The following is a 25,218-nucleotide window of genomic DNA, read 5'->3' on the forward strand; positions in this document are numbered from 1 at the left end:
GTTTAAGTATTTGCGTCTGATAGTCATCATCCCATGTGAATGAGCTGATGATGGAAGGTACAACTCCTCAACGGTTAGGAGTTGAAAGAAAATTCTTACGAAGTTATACGTACATGTGAGGCTATTAGGTTGACCTGATAATAAAAAGTAAATCTCATTAACGTTAAGAATTTAGGTGAAAATGGATGCGGACAAATTTCGTAGCTGTTTGTATGGGTAGTGTTAACACAAAATAGGGATTTAAGGCGTGATGTTATTAATGTTATGCATGTATGTACATAATTATGTATGTTATTATGTATGTTAAAGAGACGACTGAAAGTTGTCATACAAAGTCTTTTTTTTTAAGGATGGCAAATCATCAAATGACCTCTCCCGCTCTGGGTGGAACGGAAGGGAGTGTCAGACTTTTACTGACTAAAACTCACCTCGTTCCTTCAGTTGCCCTTTGCGTTCCGGGGCCACGGTATCTCGTTAGAACTTTCCCGCAGCCCCGGCTCAGTTTATCCCGTTTCCCCCCCTTGGGGGTTGACATTTCAAAAATCCCTTCTTAGTGCTCACTTATGTTACTAAAGGAACCTCTGTTCAAAATCTCAGACTCCTATACCGAGCGATTTCGGCTGTGCGTTAATAAATCAGTCACCCAATCGCACCCCCTAAATCACGTTTGGAGGGTAGTTTGAAAAAACTTATAATGTCAAACATATTTACTTGCCTATGTACGTGTTCATGCCAAGTTTCAAGTTTATAAACCCAAGGAATAAGATTTTTCATAGAAACGTTTTTACCCCTTTTCCCCCCCTTGGGGGTTGAATTTCCAAAAATCCTTTCTTAGTGCTCCCCTACATATCCCAAGGAACCTACATTCCAAATTTCAGCTGTCTACGACCAGTAGTTTCGACTGTGCGTTGTCTGTCAGTCAGTCACTCAGTAACGGAAGAGTTTTATATATATAGATTATAATTTTGTTTATCGGATTTTTTCTTGGTGTCTCTTACTTCTGCTTCCTTTCATGCCAAAACCCAAACTGTGATTTACTAAGTAAATAGATTAGATATATATTTACTCAGTAAATCACAATATATAGATTGGTATTAAATTAGTAAATGAATTAATTATATTTTTGTTTATCTGTTTGTTTCCTTGGTGTCATAAGTTTTCTTCTTTTATATAAAATAGGGTTCAGTATTCAAACACACAATTACAGGATTTTTAGATATTTCAACGTTGGCTCTGTCTACCCCGTACGGTTTAAAGACGTGACTATATATATCTATGTATGTATTAGTTTGAGGTGCATAAGATAGAAGATGATTCATAATTGGTATTTCAAAAGAAATTCTACAATGCCTGTCTCAGGAGGGCATAGTACAGAGTTTATTATTTTTTACGCTAAACCAAAAAAAGCGAAACTTTGAACTTTGTACCTACTCAGAATGATTGCTTGCCACTAGTATTTCACGTTTAGCTCAAATTAACTTGTAAAGATATAGCCTTGGATTTTATGAATAAGAAGATATCCATTTTATTTTTTTATGTTTCCAGTAACATTAAAGTTTATTAGAAACATATAAAATACATGATATAGCATAAACATACATATAGGTACCTACCTAATCATGTCTATATCCGTTGGGGGGTAAACAAAGCCAAAAGTTTCAATAAATAAGACCACGTTCAGCTGCTTGGCTTAATGATAGAATTGATTTACAAATAGTGACAGGTTGCTAGCTCATGAATCCGAAGTTTATAAGCCTATCCCTTAATCGCCTTTAATGTTAATGTCCTAGGTAATTATTTGGTAGCTTATTAACTTGATCTTTAGCCAATCTTAAAAATGTGTGATTTATGACTAATGTATTTGCCCCCTATATAAAGGTATAGTTATTTATTTAATCTACCTCTTTATTGTAATGTATATAATCATCAAGAACATACATACATATGGTCACGTCTATGTCCCTTGCAGGATAGACAGAAAAGACTGAATGGCCACGTCAGCTATTTGGCTTAATGATAGAATTGAGATTCAAATAGTGACAGGTTGCTAGCCCATCGCCTAAAAAGAATCCCAAGTTTGTAAGCCTATCCCTTAGTCGCCTTTTACGATATCCACGGGAAAGAGATGGAGTGGTCCTATTCTTTTTTGTATTGGTGCCGCGAACCACACGGCACCAAGAACATTGATTATTAATTACAAACAGTAAAAGTAAAATTCTAACGCTTTCTAAATTACTGTATTGCTTAACCCGTCATGCAAGACTGGTCCAGTACGTATGAGGTCCACCTAAGTAACATAATAAGGCGAGATGTAAATCAAACAGTGCAAAGTTTAATACGTGAACATTGGACTATTGTTATCTCAACAATAAAATATATCAACACCAGTTTACTGTCGGTATTGTCATAATAACTGTGTTAGTGGAAGCCTCCAACATGATAGGACAAAAAGTGAACGAAGATTTAGTCAAAGAAAGAAATAAGTGCACATTTGATGTGGAAGAATTGATACATTTTGTGGATGGAGGCAAAGAGAATACGGTGCAAAGAAGGGAACTGGGTAAGATTAAAATTAACAATTAGATTGAACGAACTAATCCAACAAATGTAGAAAATGTTCGCGGCTTAGAAAGTTTTTAAATTAGAGACATATTTTGTTTAAAAATCGAATGTCACTAAGAACTAAATCATATCTAAAACAGTTGTTTATCTTACATTTTGCTTGTCATGGAGTCACGGCACAAACAAGTGTCGGAGGAGACAAACACTAATCCTCTGTTATTGAGAAAGAAAGAGACAACTGTAGTTCTTGCGTTGCACATGTATGCGTTGACGTTGGCGACTTCAAGGCGAAACATCACGAGATTCTCCGAACTATCTAATTGTTTGAACCAATCATATCGCAGTATTATAAGAATATTTTAAGCGCGAATTTTGATTATTTTCAAATAAATCAAGTACAATACCAAGACATTTACGTACGTAGGTCCTTGTTTCATTTGTCATAAATTTAAATCATAAAGTGGGCTATTTGTGTTTTATGTTTGCAGAGGAAAGACTTTTTTCCAATAAGGATTTAAAAGATGATGTACCAGTAGACTATTTGAGCCACAAGGAAAAGTATGAAAATGCCGTCAAGAAAGCCTGTATCGTAACTGAAATTATAAACGAGCATCGGAAACAATATCCATATAATATTTTGAAGTAAGTATTTATACCAAGTAAGATAGCTTTATTGCACTAGAAAACAAGTAAAATAAAAGGTGGCCTTAATATAAATCTTTCAGGACTAATATAAATGAAGGTGGCGCAGACATAAAAAATTTGAGACTAAAATATAAACAACTGAGGAGTGAATACACGCCAAAAAAATTGTCTCTTCCAATTATTATTTTGTCACAATATAATCCTATAAAACATAAAATTATTTACATTTCAGGCTCAATAACGTGTATAGACCAGCAACTGTTGGAGTCCTCAAGAATGTATCACCGTTTTTGCTCCATAACGGCATGTTCGTCCCTACTATCATGGGCCAAGGCACGCCGGAACAGCAGGAGGAATGGCTGCCCAAAGCCACGGCTATGAAAGTCATTGGTACATACGCGCAGGTGAAAATATTTATTTTTAAAGTATCACTACATAGTATAAAACAAAGTCGCTATTTTAGTCTGTTTGTCTGTATGCTTAAATCTTTAAAATTACGCAACGGATTTTGATGCGGTTTTTTGTAACAGGTAGAGTAATTCAAGAGGAAGGTTTTTTATGTATAATAACATTTATAATTTTGCACCCGTGCGAAGCCGGGGCGGGTCGCTAGTAACTTATAAAGTACCACCAAACCTGAACCGATTTTCTTTTAGCGCAGCCCTAGAACATAAAATCCTACATGTTTAGTCAGTTAATGTCTTTTTAAACGTGTTTAAGACGAAGATAATGGTGATCATCAATATATTTTTAAACGGTTTTATTTAGCTCACCCCGTTTGTTTTATTTATTCTTGGGTCAAATTTAGTAATTCAAATTTCACCCTCTTCCTGTCAACCGATTAATCTGAAATTTTGTATACACTTTGGATTTTGGTGACAATATAATTATGTTTATTCATTATCATTATAAATTCAAGATGGCCGCCGTTACAAAATGGCGGATAATTTAGGTTTCATTAATCCCATCAATATGGGTATCAAATGAAAGGGCTCAACAAGCAGAATACAATATACTATAAAAAATTGAAATCCAAGATGGCGGCCTCTACAAAATGGCGGATAACTTAGGTTTTATCAATCCCATCAACATGGGTATCAAATGAAAGGTCTCAACAAGTAGAATACAATTTACTATTCAAAATTAGTACCTGAGTATTAAACAATTGAAAATAAATATTAATACGCCCTTATTAATATATATACATAACTAAATGACTGTTAAGGTATCTTTTAATATATTATTAAGTTGTCGCATTCAATAAGGTCAAGCCTACGTGGCTCTTAGTAGAGTAAGATCTTTGCAGGGACTAAGTATAGAGGAGTTGGACTGCAATAAACTAACGGGCAAGAAACCTTGCAATAATGAAGCACTAAATGAATTAAACAGAATGCGAAATAAAAACTAAAAACTAGAAAATAAAAATAGGTAAAAAAACTTTTTAAGTTAAACGGTTTTATGTTAAACATACATTGCAATGTTTAATATAAATGTACTAAAAACCAAAAAATAATAAAATAGATACAGTCGTGGGAATTATAAACATATGCATAGACTAGACTAAAATAAAACCGTGGGGCACGTCAATTGTCTACAAATTATAGACTTAATGTGCGATAGAAGAATCGTTTAATTCGTCGTTAGGCAGTTGGCCCGCAGACGGTGCGCAAATTACTTACTATTTTGCTGGCTAGCGAGGAATCGTTTCACTGCTCGTAGTTTGTCTTTAATCGACAAAACTTATGATAAAAGTACTACTCGCTCAACATTATGAAACCGTAAAACTCGCTTAATCGAGCTTGCTAACTTGTTTCCACATTCTAGCCCTACTTATCACACGTCCATCGTTGTCGGTTGAACAACTGCCTAATTATAGTGTAACATTACAAAACAAACATTTTAATCAACGATTGTAGACAATTGACGTGCCCCACGGTTTTATTTTAGTCTAGTCTATGCATATGTTTATAATTCCCACGACTGTATCTATTTTATTATTTTTTGGTTTTTAGTACATTTATATTAAACATTGCAATGTATGTTTAACATAAAACCGTTTAACTTAAAAAGTTTTTTTACCTATTTTTATTGTTTGTATCGATAATCAAACATCTTGAACAGTATCCGATCAGTGCCGTGTGGTTCCCGGCACCAATACAAAAAAAGAATAGGACCACTCCATCCCTTTCCCGTGGACGCAAAAGGCCACTAAAGGATAGGCTTACAAACTTGGGATTCTTTTTTAGGCGATGGGTCAGCAACCTGTCACTATTTTAATCTCAATTCTATCATTAAACTAAATAGCTGAACGTGGCCATTCAAGTAGGCTCTGTCTACCCCGCAAGATATATAGACGTGACCATATGTATGTATGTTTAACATTATCGACCTAATGCGAAGCAACTTGAATTTCATTTGGTGTTGCCTCAATGACTGGAAATAAAATAGGTGAATTGTTTACGTTACCATACTTACATACGGTCACGTCTATATCCCTTGCGGGGTAGACAGAGCCAACAGTCTTGAAAACACTGAATGGCCACGTTCAGCTATTTGGCTTAATGATAGAATTGAGATTCAAATAGTGACAGGTTGCTAGCCCACTACGTTACCAAGGTGTCTTTATTCAATTGCTTCGTTTCGCAGACTGAGTTAGGACACGGAACGTTCTTGAGAGGTCTGGAGACCACGGCGACTTATGATCCAACGACAGAAGAATTTGTAATAAACACTCCCACGCTGACTGCTTACAAATGGTGGCCAGGAGGATGTAAGTATCGATAGGTAGATAGATAGATAAAACTCTTTATTGCACCATAAGAGTAAAACATACAAAACAACATAAAACACACAGGGATGGTAAAAAGTATCTAATAAATTGGAGTATCTACATATCAAATTTTATATGTATTTTAAATTTTAACAACATTGTGGATAAGTCAAAACTACTTAATCGATTTTTCCAAAAACCACTACCTACCTATACAAATTTTATTGCTTTTAAAAATTCCATTGGCAGATCCTACATACATTTTAGTTTTCATCAAAATCGGATCAACGATTAGAAAGTTATCGTGTTACAAACATACATACATACGTTCATACATACCTACTTTATACATAGATATGTTCCCTTGTACGTATAAGTACTAGATAACGAAAAACTTTGAAAAGAAGAGTTATTCGATTTTTACAAAATGTTAATAACCCAACTCATGTACCTCTAGATTTTATTTGGTTTAAAAAGCGCAATGGATTTCATCAAATAATTTTGTTTTTTCAAAAAATTGATGTTGACTTTCCTGACCAGGCAAGCCTAATGAGGAATTCATCCTATCCTACTACTATTATAAAGGCGAAAGTTTGTATGGATGTATGGATGTTTGTTACTCTTTCACGCAAAAACTACTGAACCGATTACCATGAAATTTGGTATGTAGGTAGCTGAAGACCCAGAATAACACATAGGCTACTTTTTATCCCAGAGTTCCCGCGGGATTGATAGGGTTTCCATGCGGACGAAGTCGCGGGCGGCCTCTAGTAGATATATAAAACCTTTAATTGTTAAGTGATTTCTAAATCTTAATTTGTGCTGTATCGTCATAATTTGTATATGCTTGGTGTAAAAAAAAAAGAAATCTTTTTTTTTTTCAGTGGCCCACACGACCAATTACTGCATCGTCGTTGCCCAACTTTACATCAAAGACAAGTGTCTAGGAGTCCATCCGTTCATTGTCCAGCTTCGAGATTTAGAAACGCACCAGCCTTTGCCCGGTATTAAATTGGGGGAGATCGGACCCAAACTGGGATTTCAGACGGCCAACAACGGGTTCCTGGCTTTTGACAATGTGAGGATACCGAGGAAGAATATGCTGATGAAGAATTCGCAAGTCCTGAAGGTAATCTGTTTGTAAGAAATATTATTTAATTAGAGTAGACTTTATCTGTAAGTGCTTTAAAATAGCTAGAAAATTGTTATTCAAATCTTTTTTCAATTATCAGGTATGAACATGAAAAACAGGTGCACAAACATAGGTGTAAGAATTTATGCCTTTTTAAAATTTTGCTTCAATATATACATTGAAGTAGTTAGTATTGATACATTCATTGTACTAAATAAAAAGCTAATCTGCGAGAGATATCAAAACCTCTTTGCGGGGTAGACAAATCCAACAATCTTGAAAAGTCTAATAGGCCGCGTTCAGCTCTTAAACGGTGGAATTGCGATTCAAATAGTGACAGCTTTTAAGCCCATCGCTTATAAGAATCCCAAGTTTATAAGCCGTTTTCTTGATTGATTTGTACAATTTTTTCACTACTTGACCATCATGGAAGCTCATTATTGTCCAGTATTGTCATTGAAATAAATAAAAATGTAAACCTAGTTAAAAATAAGGACTTGATATATATATATATATATAATCTTAATTCTTAAAACACTTGACGACCTCTGTGGCGCAGCGGTAGTACGCTTGTCTGTGACACCGGAGGTCCCGGGTTCGAATCCCGGCCGGAGCATGATGAGAATTTTTTTTCTGATTGACCCCAGGTCTTGGATGTTTATCTATATAAGTATTTATCATAAAATATAGTATCGTATATCGAATTAGTATCTCGTAACACAAGTCTCGAACTTACTTCGATGCTAACTAGATCAGTGTAATTTGTCCCGTATATATGTATTTATATTTATTTATTTAACAGGATGGCACATTCGTAAAATCTCAGAACGACAAGCTTACGTACGGCACGATGGTGATGGTCAGGGTGACCATCGTCAGAGACGCCGCCTACTGCCTGGCCTCGGCCTCCACCATCGCCGTGCGATATGCGGCCGTCAGGCACCAATCACAGCCCAAACCCAAGTTAGTAAATGAATGGTCTTTTTTCATAAGCTGCTGCATTAACTATAGGGAATCTCACGTCTTTGAGATTGAGAGGAACGATAGAAAAACAATATAGTAATAAATTTATACACACAAAAGACATCTCCACCTTCTCATCAGATTCAAAAGCATCTATTCTGTTAGGAAAAAAGACAATTAAATTACACCTTCATTGCCAAACAATTTCCCTGAGAAAATCCGAGAATTGGTCACGACCCGATTGAGGTGGAGAAACTTGCTTATTTATTCATACATATATGTAATCACGTCTTTATTCCTCGCGGGGTGGACAGAGCCAACAGTCTTGTAAAGACTGATAGGCCACGTTCAGCTATTTGGCTTTAAGATAGAATTGAGATTCAAATAGTGACAGGTTGCAAGCCCATTGCTGTAAAACAGAATTCCAAGTATGTAAGCCTATCCCTTAGTCGCCATCGACATTACGATCATCTCACAGTCATCTCAGTCATTTACGACATCCAAGTCCAAGTCCATCCCAAGTTAATAAATGGTTTTTTTTCATAAGTTGCATGCTTAATAGCATTAACTATCAGGAATCTCACGTCTTTGAGATTGAGAGAACTAAAGAAAATCAATATAGTTAAAAATTGATACACATAAAAGAAATCTCTACCTTCTCACCAGATTCAAAAGCATCTATTCTGTTAGGAAAAAAGACAATAAAATTACACCTTCATTGCAAAACAATTTCCCCGAGGAAATCCGACTGTTGATCACGACCCGATTGAGGTGGCGAAACTTGCTTTTTTATACTTACTTACATAAATACATGTAATCACGTCTTTGTTCCTTGCGGGAAAGACAGAGCCAACAATCTTAAAAAGACTGATAGGCCACGTTCGGCTGTTTGGCTTAATGATAAAATTGAAATTTAAATAGTGACGTTTTTGAGTTGCTACCCCATCGCCTAAGAAGAATCCCAAGTTTAAAAGCCTATCCCTTAGTCGCTTTTTACGACATTCATGGGAAAGAGATGGAGTTGTCCAATTCTTTTTTTCTATTTGTGCCGGGAACCACACGGCTTTATGGAAACATTTTATTTTAAATCTGCCTGTAACTAGCCTTCCAACTAATTAAGTTTTGCGTGAACCCATTTTGAATTAGGATCAGAACATTAGATGCATCTCCCAATAACCGTTATATTCAATAACTAGCTGTGCCCGCGACTCCGTTCGCGTGGAATAGTTATTTTGGGCATAATTGAAGCCCTCAAGAATGAATAATTTTCCCCGTTTTTTCACATTTTCCATTATTTCTTCGCTCCTAATAGTTGAAGCATGGTGTTATATAGCCATATTATATATTCAACTCAAAAATATTTTTTCAATTTGGACCAGTCGTTCCTGATATTAGCGCGTTCAAACAAACAAACAAACAAACTCTTTAGCTTTCTAATATTAGTATAGAGATGTATTTATTATCTTTCAGCGAACCAGAACCGCAGATATTGGATTATTTGACACAACAGCACAAACTTTTCATTCACATCGCGACCAGCCACGCTTTCAGAATCGTCGGCGACTGGCTGTGGGACACCTTCGTCCAGGTCAACTTGGACATGAGGAAAGGGAACATGGACCAATTGCCGGAGGTATTCAATTGTATTCGTGAAAAATTTCACATGCAAATCTTTTGCAAATCTTACGAATACAAATCTTGAATTCATCTTTGCATGTTTCCAGTAGTACCCTCTGCCGCTTCGCTTTAGAGTCTATGGTTCGTTTACCTACGAATACAAACCTATATTTTTTATACACATACATACATACATATGGTCACGTCTATATCCCTTGCGAGGTAGACAGAGCCAACAGTCTTGAAAAGACTGAATGGCCACGTTCAGCTATTTGGCTTAATGATAGAATTGAGATTCAAATAGTGACAGGTTGCTAGCCCATCGCCTAAAGAAGAATCCCAAGTTTGTAAGCCTATCCCTTAGTCGCCTTTTACGATATCCATGGGAAAGAGATGGTGTGGTCCTATTCTTTTTTTCATTGGTGTCGAGAACCACACGGCACCTATATTTTTTGATTCCCAAAACCTACCTTATTGGTCTGAAGATAAAGTAACTTTTAGTTAATAATCTTTAAAAAAATATATATAAAGTGACTTCTTGTTTACTTCACTCTCTTTGGAGGGAAGGGATTTAATGATAACGATACAGAAATGGCATAGAGTTTTGTGTTAGGGCTGACATCTCAAATTTCCATCAATATTGTAACTTCAGTAACATTACTAAGCAATTATAAAATTTTGTAAATAACACTAGCTGTGCCCGCGACTTCGTCCGCTTGGAATAGTCATTTTGGGCATCATTGAAGCCCTCGAGGATGAATAATTTACTCCGTTTTTTTTTCACATTTTCTATTATTTCGCGGACACAGCTAGTATTAGTATAGATTTAACATGATATCGGTTTCTTTCTGCCAGTTACATGCTTTGGCCTGCTGTCTGAAAGCAGTTTCAAGTCTCGACGCGTCTCTAGGAGTGGAACAGTGTCGTTTAGCTTGTGGTGGCCATGGATACATGGCGTCTTCCAACTTCCCGGTTTTATACGGTCTCATAACTGCCTCTGTGACTTATGAGGGGGAGCATACTGTGCTGTTATTGCAGACTGCTAGGTTAGTGAAAGATTAAATATCTTATTTTTATATATTATACATTGTATAAAGCAAAATGTCTGTCCCTTTATCTGTATGTATGCTTCGATCTTTAGAACTATACAACGGATATACATACATACATACATATGATCACGATCCCTTACGGGGTAGACAGAGCCAACAGTCTTGAAAAGGCTGAAAGGCCACGTTCAGTTGTTTAGCTTAATGAATAGAATTGAGATTCAAATAGTGACGGGTTGCTAGCCCATCGCCTAAAAGAAGAATCCCAAGTTTATAAGCCTATCCCTTAGCCGCTTTTTACGACATCCATGGGAACGAGATGGAGTGGTCCTATTTTTTGTTTTACAAAGGATATTGATGCAGTTTTTTTAAATAGATAGAGTGATTCAAGAGGATGTATGCATAAATGCTAACCGTGCGAAGCCGGGGTGATGCGCTAGTATTTAATATATCAATCGCAAAGTGCATGTCCACTATATATCTATGGGAAGGTCACTACTCTAAAATAAACCCAATCAGATTCAATAATTAATTGAGAGTATCCAATATGTTTCGATTATAATTTATCTAACTGCTGTAACTGTTTCTGTTTCAGATATTTAGTCAAAGCATGGAAGCAGACATTGGAAGGAAAAGCTATGACCCCCACGGTATCCTATCTCCTGGACTATTTCAAATCTAACAGGAATCAATGGGAGAATACTCCGCAACGCATCGTAATAGGTTTCCAAGAAGTTGCAGCTGGGTAAATTAAAATATCAATTTCATAATTTCTGAAATCTATTTTTTTTAAATTTACTACACTTTAGAATAGGACCTCTCCATATCTTTCTCATGGATGCCGTAAAGACGACTAAGGGACCAATAAACTTGGGATTCTTCTTGAAGGTTATGGGCTAGCAACTCGTTTCTACTTGAATTTCAAATCTTTTCAAGACTTTTGCTCCCCCCAGGGATATTACCAGAAAGGTATGAACAAAAAATTTAAAGCACTTTTCAAAATATCTTTAATTTATAGGAAAACAAAAGCGGCTTGTGAAACAATAGAGAAGTATGTGAACGCCGGCAATGATTATGAAGACGCTTGGAATTTGGCTTCAGTACAACTTGTCAGTGCTAGTGAGGTAAGATACACGATACGGTGTAGTTTGTTTGTTTTAGAAAATGCTGCAGTGCAGTTTGTTACCGCTTCTTCTGCACTGACGCCTTGGAAGCGGCAGTAAACTTAGTTTTAAGTAATTTATTTGACGTCAACCAATGTTGTGTAACCAAACGTTTTGACAATTATTAAGCGATATGAAGTATTCTATAATAATTAATAAAAACTTTTGAATTTGAATTTGTTTGTATGCTATTTCAAAAGCCTTAGGCCTTTATCTAAAGTGTATATTTTTGCTTCATACTGAATTTCATTTGGCGAGAGCCATATTATCTTTGGTTCATTAATAAAATTATGCTACAATTCTACAGCTACTAGTTTATCTGTTGCTTAATCTGAGTTAAATATTTAATTGAAATTTGGTTGCTTTTTATGATAATAAATGTTTGTGGAAATTTTCAATCCTACTACTTTTTTTCAGGCTCATTGCAGGGCGATCATTTGTAATATCTTCCTGAGTGAAATTCAACGTCTCTCGACAACTTTTTCACAGAATTTGGCAATAGTAATGCAGCAATTAGTAGAGTTATACTTGGTTTACTGGACTCTGCAAAAGACTGGTGACTTGTTGGAGGTACAAATACCTATTTAGTTAATTTTGCTTCATGTGCCATCAATTATAAATATTACATACATACATACGGTCACGTCTATATCCCTTGCGGGGTAGACAGAGCCAACAGTCTAAAGACTGAATGGCCACGTTCAGCTATTTAGCTTAATGATAGAATTGAGATTCAAATAGTGGCAGGTTGGTAGTTTATCGCCTAAAAGAAGAATAACAAGTTTAAAATCATATCTCTATGCTTATCTCCATGTGATCTTGATTATAAGACTTTTTATAAGCTAAGGACTTAGCTAAGAGGCCGTATTAAGCGTCTTAATGGGCTCGAGTATAAGTGTTTAATATATTTTTTATTGAACGAGTAGCTTAATGATGCTAATGATATGTTTATTTTGTTACAGTATTCATCTATTTCCAAAGCGGATATTGCCGTTTTGAGGAATAGGTATGAAGAATTATTGACACTCATCAGACCCAATGCTGTGGGCCTCGTCGACGGGTTCGGCATTAGAGATGAGGTATTCTGAGTCAAAATTGTTATGCACTAGACTTTTTTTTTAAGTTTTTGCAAAATTTATTTTTCACTAGCTGTGCCCGCGACTTCGTCCGCGTGGAATAGTTATTTTGGGCATCATTGAAGCTCTCAAGGATGAATAATTTTCCCCGTTTTTAATGTCTTCGCTCCTTATAGTTGCAGCGTGCTGTTATATAGCCTAAAACCTTTCTCGATAAATGATCTATTCAACGCAAAAATAATTTTTCAATTCAAACCAGTAGTTCGTTGGAATCACTTCCAAAACTTCGGAGTTTCACAGGGCAGTATTTTAGGTCAATTTCATTTAGAACAGGGTAGAAAGAACTAAACAAATGTATGCTTTTTCATTACAGACGTTAGGGTCAGCCCTGGGTTCGTACGACGGTCGTGTGTATGAGAGACTGATGGAAGAGGCTCTGAAGAGTCCGCTCAACGCGCAGCCCGTCAACGATAGCTTCCACAAGTATCTCAAGCCTTTCATGTCAAAGGCAAAACTGTGATTATGTGATATAAAATGTTGTTTACTTTTTCAATAAAATATTATTTTGAACATTAATTACTTCTGTTTTTTTATATTGAAAATAAAAACGGTCTAGAAAATATTCAGGAGCTTAGTGATCCTTACGGAAAATTTTGTTTCTGCATTCACAACATTAAAGTTGTGAGAAAGTGTCATCAGTAAATGCTAACATTTTTATTACCTTTTAGCATTCACTACCTGTGTAGTCAATTTACTTTCATGAATAAAACAATGAACCGAAATGGGACAAATAAATATTCATTATAAAGTTTGTGGAGTCCAGTTTTGAATCGAAGGTGGTAAGGAAAGGACCACATAAGCTTAAAATCAGAATGAGTGTATTCAAAGTAATGGCGTCAAATGATATCAATCCAGATTTATTAAAAGAACGTGCAAAATGCACATTCAATGTAGACGAATTAACGTACATTTTGGATGGCGGGGAGAAAAACACTGAGAGGAGGAAACTGATTGGTAAGTGTGATTTCACCCTTTTTAAGAATTATTACAACGAAATTCACACAATATATGGGCTTCGGGTTGAAATTTTCGGGGTCAGCTATATTAGTCTCATTGGAAAATATCAAGGAAACTATTTTATTGTGATTCGTTAGGAATCAACCAATTAATATTGTCGACAATAAACTCGACTTGTAGACGATGATTACTTGAAAACTTAATAAAAACAGTTGCCGACGTAAAACCAAAATTTTTAAGCCCAAGAAACACTTCATCATCGAAATAAATTGTACCAATTTGGAGTTTGAATTTAATGATTTTGGTTTTGTTGATCCCATTGACCCTATTTGTATTGTATGTAAGTACCTAAGTATTGGGGGAACCATTACATAACAGGGAATATGGTAAACAGCGGAAGTACGAGAACATTATAATAGTACTGTTTAAATAAGTTGTGCTTAATATACTTATAATATCCAGAAGATACATTTAATAATTTACATATCCAGAGTCACTTCGCGTTATGTTTGAAAGAAAAAGATGTTATCCTACTAGGACTAGTAAAATGTTTTTTCATCGTATAAACTATAAACGTGTAGAAAGCGTACATACAACTTCTTAAGTTTGCTCTAAAACTCAGGAAATGTTTAAGTAAACACAATTTCAGAGAGCATCACCCTCGATGATGGGGCGTGTCTGGACGAGATCCCAGAGGAATGCTTAGGTCCCAAAGAGCGGTATCAGAATGCTGTGCGCAAGTCGTGCGTATACGCAAATATTGTTAAGAGCAAGTTTGCAGATATCACGGCACTGGAGAATCTTGGGTAAGTTGGGTAGAAATGGTTTTAAATGTAGTCATCTTTCATGTAAGTTGGAGACCTGTGTTTAAGGTTGCCATAACAAATACAGAAATATATAAACATCCTTGGCCCAGTTCAATAAAAAAATGTCTTGGTTGGAGATGGACTCCTTCAATTGACTGTTTGGTTTGATAATAATTAAACTGATGAGGTGCATAAAAACTCTCTAGATTAGGTTAAGTTAACAAACATTTGTTAATCAGTAAATTTAAAACAGGAACTTTAAGTTGCGTGAGAGATAGGAGAATTCCATATCATTTTAAATGTGGTTTACCTTAAGTTTTATTCAAACAACTTTATTATAAGATGACTTACCCTTCATGTTTTATAGTCTACATTCTGCCGTTCTTCGACGCACATCTGATGCGTTCTTCAAAGAGATATCGCCATTTCTTCTCCATCTGGGCATGTTTATGCCTACCATCATGGGGCAATGCACCCCGGAGCAAATGTCTCACTGGTTGCCCCTTGCCTTGGACATGAAAATCATTGGCACCTACGCGCAGGTATTTTAGCCACTATTTTTTTAAATAAACAATTAAATTAATTCTCAATTTGATTGATGGAGGATTAATAATTGAAAAAGACAAATTAACTGCTGCCTAGGTTCTTTTTTTAAACACAAAAGGACTGTTAGACATAACATCTATTATTGGTAGTTACTCCTGGCAAAAAGTCAGATCAGAGAGTGTAGAGTATTGCTAATCGATTCATGTTTCCAGACCGAATTAGGCCATGGAACCTTTATTAGAGGTTTGGAGACAACCGCAACTTATGACCCTGAGACTGAGGAGTTTGTACTGCACAGCCCCACTCTGTCATCTTACAAATGGTGGGCTGGAGGATGTAAGTTGATACATTTGATTTAGCTCATTTCAGTGGCATTAAATTGACAACCAGTACCCTTTTGGCAATCAAGACTTGGCTTGGTGAAGATAAATTAAAGACGATGTTTGTTACTTGATGGTATTCATTTGATAATTTCATATTCAATCTTATTTTTAATATTGCGACCCTTCATTTTCAGTGGGAAAAACTGTAAACCATTCTATTGTGGTAGCACAGTTGTATACCAAAGGTGTCTGTCATGGAGTTCATCCTTTCATCGTTCAGATTCGTGACTTGGAAACCCATATGCCATTACCCGGCATAAAAGTGGGGGAAATTGGGCCAAAGATGGGGTTCAACACGGCTGATAACGGATTTCTGATCTTCAATAACTTCAGGATACCCAGAGAGAACTTGATGATGAAGAATGCTCAAGTTTTGAAGGTAAGAACACATATATAACTGTATTCAAAGTCTGTAGATGTACTAAGATCTGTAGAACTTAATAAATTCAGATTTGAAGAATTTATTGACGAAGTTTTAGTCATACAAATCCTTCAACTTACTAATCATAGGAAACACCTAGAGGTACTGAATGTTAATGACAATAAGTTCACCGTCAATGATGCTAACGAGATATTTAATAAAGAAATTGTATTATAGGATGGAACTTACGTGAAAGTAGCGAGACACGAGAAGTTGACGTACGGGACCATGGTGTTCGTGCGAGTGATGTTGGTCAGCGAAATGGCGTTCAACCTCGCGAAGGCAGTCACCATAGCAGTGCGGTATTCAGCGGTGAGGAGGCAGTCACAGCCAAGGCCAGAGTACGTGATTTAAATATTTTGATTTTCATAACTATGACAATCAAAGTGATTACTTCGATATAATCTGTGGAAGGAATCAGTGTTAGTGCAAACACCCGTGTATTGAACCATCCTAAGATTTACAGTCAGGCCTGGGTTGGTAAATAAAGAGATTTTACATCTTTAATGGAGACAACAAAATATACCTAAACTATTTGTCATCTGATTATTACAACTTTTAACAATAAATTAGTCATGTACGATCGCGTTCATATCTGCAGTCATAGTTTTAAAATTCTTACGGGTTAAAATAGCGTGCACTGTGGTTCCAATAGATACACACACACATGCATATTTAAAAAGAATAAATATTTCATCAAATGAATACGGTCTTTAAAACCAATGATTACTAAGAAAAACAGTTTATTATTCTATGACATATAACATAACAAAACAGAAAGAGACGGTAATCAACGATGGCCGAACTGGGCCCGATAATTGTCGATCGAGATATCGTCGTCTCTCATTATTTGCATAAGATTTGCCTATAGATGGAAGCCTGCGACTGCCAGACTTATGACATTTCAATAAGGTTGAAAGTTTATCTGCACACGACCCTAACGTAGGTAGTGGTTCCTTTGAAAGTTATTGGGTAGCAATTTTATTACTTGTGTGAGCAAGTGAGATCTAAGATATATTAGATAATCTCGCTTGCTCACACTCGCTTGTTCTAGTTACTAGCGTTACTTGGATTTCGAAGTTATTCAAGGAATTTTTTTTCCTATTAAAAAAAAAAATGTGTTACTGACAATTTTTAATGTTTCAAGGTGCCATTTGAACTAAGTAACTGACTGACTAACTAACTGATATCTAAGAATTACAAACACGGAAAGTTGTCTTCAAACACGGAAATCAGCAAGAAATATTAAACAAGAGGGAGAAAATAAAACATTCAATAATTAAAATTAGTAAATTTTATTGAAACAGTTTACCTATAGTTTTGTTTACATATTGATGATTATATAAAGCTATACATACAGCATATTACACTAATTGTATCATCTACTTATCTCCTGTTATTAAGGTTACAGCTTAATTATTCGTTTTCATAAAGAAAAGATATTGAAGCTGTCCTTAAATACTATCTAAGTAATTAGTAGTTTTAATATAAACTGGCAGAACCTTTCACGCACTATATGGACTCGATGCACAGGGCACAAATGATATTGTTGGCATATCATCAATCGGATAAATATACCGCACAGTTGGTAACATGGTTTCTTCCAGCACTTGCACATAATGAGCAGCTGTAGCGCGTCCTGCTATCCACACCTGTTCCCCAGGTCCAGCAGCACTCATCCAGCCCCACATATTTACAGATATGTGTCCAGACTCCATATTTGGCACAATATTTATTTCTTCATACCGAGTTGCATTTCTTCGCCATAAATGAAGCCTACCGTGTAGTGATGACATAAACGAACTTTTCGTCCGTAAATATCGCTTCTTTCCAGGCAAAATCCAAATACTGCCCAGCAAATTCTAAACGTCTTTGCTTATTTATTTCGGATAAATACGGCTTTTTTGCTGGCTATCTGTGGTGTAGTCCCTCACGATGCAAACTCGACGAACAGTAACCACTAATGTGTCGAACTGTTTCGCAAATATTCTGGTCGGTATGAAGCCATTATTTTCGTACTGTTTCACCATGGATCTCCGCTGTGTGGCTGTCGCTGTGTTGATTATTAGCGGACGACGGTCGCTGCGCGGTCGACTTTTTACACTAGGTACCCTCTTCTTGATGGCGCGTTACCCAACGTTTCACCGCTTGTTGTTTATTGTGTTATTTGTGTGAATGTGTGAGTGGTAGCAGCGGTGCAAGCTATAAAGTTTTGCGAACTATGACTGCAATTATAAACGCGACCGTACATAAGACCAGTGTAGCAATAAGAAAAGTTATTAATTTTCCATAAAATTTGTGGTATCGTTAACCAGAATTACTTTTGTTATTTCAGTTGATTGAGTTTAGTACTGAAGGTGTTTTTTTTTACAGTCAGCCAGAACCGCAGGTCCTGGACTATTTGACTCAGCAACACAAACTTTTCATCTGCATTGCTACAACCCACGCTTTGCAATTCACTAGTGAATGGCTTTGGGCTACCTTCACCGCTGTTCTTCAAGACATGAAGCATGGAAACACGGACAATTTGCCAGAGGTATTTGTTGCTATTAGCTACTTTTATTTGCCGCTCGCTAAATTATTAAGCTTTTGAACTATTAAATTATAGATAGATAAAACTCTTTATTGCACCAAAAGAGTAACACATACAAAACAGCACAAAGCAGAATGATTAGGTGGTATGGTAATTATCAAATTATATGTATAAAAATATCGACTGCTTGATTGGAAATCTTGATAATTGTTTAGAAAATATCTTGAAAGTAACGTTTCCCTCTGTTTTATACTATGACGCTACATCCAAAATGTCTATATTTATAGTGTACCGGATATTTGTCTAATTCCAGTTGCATGCTCTCTCAAGCTGTCTGAAAGCTATAAGCACGTCGGACTGTTCGTCCCTCATCGAGCAGTGCAGATTTGCTTGCGGTGGGCATGGGTACATGCTGTCTTCAAACCTACCACTTCTGTACTCCTTCGTCACCGCCACCAGGACTTACGAGGGAGATTATACAGTTCTTTTGCTGCAAACAGCCAGGTACTTATGACTTTGTTCTTAAGGACTGTGTTGGGATTGCCATCAGGTCAATATCTTTACTTGTCTTTTGACCAGCTCCAATCTTATAACATAATGAATGGTAATTTTAAGGCTGATGCTTTTTCAGAATAATTGCCATGAATTTTTCTTACTTTTGGCGTTATTCCCCTTTAGATCTTCATATTACTGGAATGGAGTTTGATGTGCCTTTTGTCCACGATTCTTGATTCGGTAAATTAGGTTTTTACATGATGCGACACGTCGAACCTCCGCAATGTTTGCAAAGGAACTTAACCGATACCAAATCATGGTAAAAGCTGTATTAGCTGAATTTTTCATCATTTTCAATTCATCGTGTTGTTATTATTTTACTGACAGATTTTTATTGAAAACGTGGGAGCAAGCTGAGGAAGGTAAACCCATCACACCAACGATGTCGTACATTACACAAGCAGTCAAAGGAGAACGGGCGTCGTGGCATAGTTCTCCTGAAGGAATCGTCAGGGCTATGGAAGGAGTCGCTGCTGGGTGAATTTTTTTATCAATACTCTTATATAGAATTTCTGGGAAAATCGTTAAAAAATTATTTATCTAGTCTCTATCCCTAACAGGGTAGATAGCGCCGGCAGTCTTGAAAAGACTGGACGGCTAAGTGATGAAAATGAAATTGGTTGCTACCTTATTTAAAAAAAAAGAATTCCATGTTTATACCTAAAATATTAGAACTGTGATTTCAATACTGGGAGAACCTAATGATAAATAAGGTTATGAATTGTTTTTCTTTTTCTAGAAAAATATTAGCGTGCGTGAAAAGCATGCGAAGACATTTGAAGTCTGGGAAAGATTACGAAGAAGCTTGGGAGCTCACTACAGTACAACTTGTAGCAGCTGCCGAGGTATAATATCACTTGATAATCTTAACTATTATATAAAAAATCTTAGTGCCAAGAAGACAGTTCGCCTAAATATTTGTAACGTCATGAGTCGTGAATTAGTGAGATGATATGACGGAAAAGTAATTAGTTTTAAACTAAAGCACTACTTGTAATGCAAGACAGAAGAAAACATGATACTTCTTTACAAATTTATTATAGCTGTTTGTTGTTTACTAGCTGTTGTATGTTTCGTTTAAGGTCTTCAAATAAAATTCATTACAAATTTTTATTCTGTCGCTATTATTCTGACAGAATTTCTAATGGAAGACGCTATTTAATACATTTATCACCAACTTGAAAAAAAAAATCTATAGGTCCTTTATTTTTCGTTTGTTCAGGCCCATTGCAGGGCAGTGATTTGCAAGGTCTACCACCAAGAAACGGAGAGAAAGAACTCTACTTCCAGTGCCGAAGTGAAAGCAGTCATGGAACAACTGAACACCTTGTATCTCTATTATTGGGCTTTGGAGAAAACTGGAGATCTGTTGCGGGTAAGAGATAATAGGCAAAATGGTTAAATTAGCTTTTAATAGAAACATCAGATGCTCGATTGAACTGGACCAAAATATGTGTATCTGAAATTTATAACCCGAAAGAAAATCTACTTCTTGCGGGTCTTAGATTACAAATCTATAATATAAAAATGAATCGTAAAATGTGTTGGTAAGCGCATAACTCATCAACGCCTGGACCAATATGGCCAATATTTAAAAAAAATATTCGTTGAAGTTCGAGGATGGTTTTTACGGTACAGAAAAATTCGAATAATACCTGGAAAGACCCCTTTTCTTTTTCCCATACAAACGTTTTCTAATGTAGAGTCAATTTGAGCTTTATTGCTTTTGTATAAAGTTCACGCCCTGTCACCAGGGTGACGGTTCTGTTCAGCAGAATTTTATAAAATAGGTAAGAACAAAAAACTGCTACATTACAAATCTTTTTGACAGAACGAATTCTGTCGGGTCCGCTAGTATATTTATATAATTAAATATATATGTTATACTTAGTCATATAATACTTTTGCTATTTTAGTTTACGACGCTATCAGAGACCGATATATGCCGTCTGCAGCAGAAATACGAGGAGTTGCTGACTGTGATCAGACCAAACGCTGTGGGTCTTGTCGACGCCTTCGATCTAAGAGATGAGGTAAATATCATTGTTAAAGGATAAAGAACATTTTTTTAATAAAAAAATAGAAATAAATAAAAATCTGAAAATATAGTGAAGGTATATGGTATTTCCTAAAAGGCTGCACTGCACTTTAGTTATCTGTTACAATTCAAATTTGATGTTCCTGGAATGTTAAAATCTAGCATGTTATTTCTTTGGGAAGTACTCCTCAAATTTCCAAGGAAATTTTTCTACAAAGTAGCGGTAATAAATTTGATACATGGGTTTTAAACTTATTGCTAACTAGCTTTTACACGCCACTTTTTCTGCGCGAAAAAAGACCACTTACAAAAGAGTATAGGTTTTTCGCAAACCCCACGGGAATTATAGTTTTTACCGTCATGAAAAGTCCTTATGTCCTTTTCTGACTCTTAATTATATATACGGGAATTTTAAGATTTGTTCAGTAGATAATGCGTGAAGAGGTAACGAACAAACTTACTTTAGCATTTATAATAGGTTAGGATAGCCATTAAACAGTAATTATACTATTAGCAATCACAGTAAGAAATTTATTGTTGAATACGTGATATTGTCATGTTTAACAATGAAATTGCCCATGTAATCAAAATAACTTATTCCACAATTAGTTCGATTGCAGTGAAATCACTATTTTCATCATTCACTATCATGTCAGGATGGCCGAGCGGTCTAAGGCGCCAGACTCAAGGTTCCCTTGCCCACTGTAGTGGGTTCGAGTTGTTCTGGTCCTCTCTGAGGGCGTGGGTTCGAATCCCACTTCTGACAAATATTTTTGATAACTCTAAAATTTAACTTTTTCATTTATGATGCCTTTTGACTTTTAAAATATTTTTTTTTTAAACTATAGCATGAATGATTTATAAATATAAATTACTATAAGTTGCACAAATCAGTAATTCAAAATGCTATTTTAAGAATTTTTAAAGCTTATAAATTATTTATCCCTTATTTTTGGGTATATGGGGTCAAAAGTAGTGAAAAACTTGAGGGAATTATAGTTGACTAGTTTTTTGCGGGACTATGCTCTGGTGAGAATATACAGAAAAACTGCTTATGTGCCAAATTTCGTCAAAATCTTTACACTAAAAAAAACTATTATTCTCTCTTTATAATATTAGTATGGTTTATGGAACAATTCTATTTTCATATTGGTCAAAATGAGACACGAATTTTTTTTTTAAATGTCATAGGTAAAATTTATTTTCCAAACATAGGTACTGAAGTCAACTCTGGGAGCCTACGATGGTCGAGTTTACGAGCGGATAGTAGCTGAAGCGCTGAAGAGCCCTCTCAATGCTAAACCAGTAGATGATAGCTTTCATAAGTACCTAAAGCCTTTCATGCAAGGAAAGCTTTAAATTTTTTTAACAAAAATATTTATTTACCTGCTTTAACTTGAACAGCTTTCAGTACTTACGCGAATTCTGAATTTTACCGTCATTTTAATAAAGACCAAACTGTTATGCATATTTAATATTGTTATTTTAAATAAATAATTTCATTGAGACGTTGTTTTTTTTTATGTATTTACTAGCTTTCCGCCCGCGGCTTCGCCCACGTGTAATTCGGTTATATATAGCGTTTTTTAATGATCTCGACAGGGCTTTTTCTTCCACAGGCTGAAATCTTGTTACAACTGGAATTAAATATAGCCTGTGTTACTCAGGGATGATGTAGCTTTCTAATGGTGAATGTTTGAAATCGATTCAGTAGTTTCGGAGTTTATCGATTACATGTGTAAACAAACAAACATATAAAAAAATAGATTGTTCCTCTTTATAATATTAGTATACATACAAATCTACATAGAAAAAGTAAAGCGAGACAAAATCATCGTCTCAAAAGAAAAAAAAAACAGGATTTATAGGACGAAGAGGCCTTACAGGATTTCCTTCTGTTTAAGTATTTGCGTCTGATAGTCATCATCCCATGTGAATGAGCTGATGATGGAAGGTACAACTCCTCAACGGTTAGGAGTTGAAAGAAAATTCTTACGAAGTTATACGTACATGTGAGGCTATTAGGTTGACCTGATAATAAAAAGTAAATCTCATTAACGTTAAGAATTTAGGTGAAAATGGATGCGGACAAATTTCGTCTCTTCACTTGTTTCCTTTTAGCTGTTTGTATGGGTAGTGTTAACACAAAATAGGGATTTAAAGGCGTGATGTTATTAATGTTATGCATGTATGTACATAATTATGTATGTTATTATGTATGTTAAAGAGACGACTGAAAGTTGTCATACAAAGTCTTTTTTTTTAAGGATGGGAAATCATCAAATGACCTCTCCCGCTCTGGGTGGAACGGAAGGGAGTGTCAGACTTTTACTGACTAAAACCCACCTCGTTCCTTCAGTTGCCCTTTGCGTTCCGGGGCCACGGTATCTCGTTAGAACTTTCCCGCAGCCCCGGCTCAGTTTATCCCGTTTCCCCCCCTTGGGGGTTGACATTTCAAAAATCCCTTCTTAGTGCTCACTTATGTTACTAAAGGAACCTCTGTTCAAAATCTCAGACTCCTATACCGAGCGGTTTCGGCTGTGCGTTAATAAATCAGTCACCCAATCGCACCCCCTAAATCACGATTGGAGGGTAGTTTGAAAAAACTTATAATGTCAAACATATTTACTTGCCTATGCGTTGCGATCGCGTTCATATCTGCAGTCATAGTTTTAAAATTCTTACGGGTTAAAATAGCGTGCACTGTGGTTCCAATAGATACACACACACATGCATATTTAAAAAGAATACATATTCCATCAAATGAATACGGTCTTTAATACCAATGATTACTAAGTAAAACAGTTTATTATTCTATGACATATAACATAACAAAACAGAAAGAGACGGTAATCAACGATGGCCGAACTGGGCCCGATAATTGTCGATCGAGATGTCGTCTCTCATTATTTGCATAAGATTTGCCTATAGAGGGAAGCTTGCGACTGCCAGACTTATGACATTTCAATAAGGTTGAAAGTTTATCTGCACACGACCCTAACATAGGTAGTGGTTCCTTTGAAAGTTATTGGGTAGCAATTTTATTACTTGTGTGATCAAGTGAGATCTAAGATATATTAGATAATCTCGCTTGCTCACACTCGCTTGTTCTAGTTACTAGCGTTACTTGGATTTCGAAGTTATTCAAGGATTTTTTTGCCTATTAAAAAAAAATTGTGTTACTGACAATTTTTAATGTTTCAAGGTGCCATTTGAACTAAGTAACTGACTGACTAACTAACTGATATCTAAGAATTACAAACACGAAAAGTTGTCTTCAAACACGGAAATCAGCAAGAAATATTAAACAAGAGGGAGAAAATAAAACATTCAATAATTAAAATTAGTAAATTTTATTGAAACAGTTTACCTATAGTTTTGTTTACATATTGATGATTATATAAAGCTATACATACAGCATATTACACTAATTGTATCATCTACTTAGCTCCTGTTATTAAGGTTACAGCTTAATTATTCGTTTTCATAAAGAAAAGATATTGAAGCTGTCCTTAAAACCCTATCTAAGTAATTACTACTTTTAATATAAACTGGCAGAACCTTTCACGCACTATAATATGGACTCGATGCACAGGGCACAAATGATATTGTTGGCATATCATTAATCGGATAAATATACCGCACAGTTGGTAACATGGTTTCTTCCAGCACTTGCACATAATGAGCAGCTGTAGCGCGTCCTGCTATCCACACCTGTTCCCCAGGTCCAGCAGCACTCATCCAGCCCCACATATTTACAGATATGTGTCCAGACTCCATATTTGGCACAATATTTTTTTCTTTATACCGAGTTGCATTTCTTCGCCATAAATGAAGCCTACCATGTAGTGATGACATAAACAAACTTTTCGTCCGTAAATATCGCTTCTTTCCAGGCAAAATCCAAATACTGCTCAGCAAATTCTAAACGACTTTGCTTAT

The 25,218-nt window shown here is 35.8% G+C and overlaps 2 protein-coding genes and 1 non-coding gene across 3 annotated transcripts; all 3 read left to right on the forward strand.

The window, feature by feature from the left end:
- Positions 1-1,257: 1,257 nt before the first annotated feature.
- LOC106133467 (probable peroxisomal acyl-coenzyme A oxidase 1) lies at positions 1,258-13,553 on the forward strand. The gene is made up of 13 exons (XM_013333197.2): positions 1,258-2,560; positions 3,051-3,204; positions 3,440-3,611; positions 5,854-5,977; positions 6,862-7,106; positions 7,912-8,072; positions 9,543-9,705; positions 10,545-10,735; positions 11,334-11,483; positions 11,757-11,862; positions 12,319-12,471; positions 12,864-12,980; positions 13,351-13,553. The coding sequence occupies exons 1-13, from the start codon at positions 2,437-2,439 to the stop codon at positions 13,495-13,497; spliced, it is 2,007 nt and encodes a 668-aa protein (XP_013188651.1). The 5' UTR covers positions 1,258-2,436; the 3' UTR covers positions 13,498-13,553.
- Positions 13,554-13,575: 22 nt separating this feature from the next.
- Positions 13,576-22,782, forward strand: LOC106133465 (probable peroxisomal acyl-coenzyme A oxidase 1). Its single transcript, XM_013333195.2, has 13 exons — positions 13,576-13,991; positions 14,644-14,800; positions 15,168-15,342; positions 15,559-15,682; positions 15,864-16,108; positions 16,328-16,491; positions 18,524-18,686; positions 18,997-19,187; positions 19,566-19,715; positions 19,978-20,083; positions 20,461-20,613; positions 21,155-21,271; positions 22,492-22,782. Exons 1-13 carry the CDS (start codon positions 13,850-13,852, stop codon positions 22,633-22,635), a joined length of 2,031 nt encoding a protein of 676 aa, XP_013188649.1. The 5' UTR covers positions 13,576-13,849; the 3' UTR covers positions 22,636-22,782.
- On the forward strand, positions 21,928-22,042 carry Trnal-caa (transfer RNA leucine (anticodon CAA)). The gene is made up of 2 exons: positions 21,928-21,965; positions 21,998-22,042. It is a non-coding gene; the product is annotated as a tRNA-Leu (tRNA).
- Positions 22,783-25,218: the final 2,436 nt, after the last annotated feature.

The sequence above is a fragment of the Amyelois transitella genome, chromosome 3 (assembly GCF_032362555.1).
Source record: "Amyelois transitella isolate CPQ chromosome 3, ilAmyTran1.1, whole genome shotgun sequence".
Classification (NCBI taxonomy): Eukaryota; Metazoa; Arthropoda; class Insecta; order Lepidoptera; family Pyralidae; genus Amyelois; species Amyelois transitella.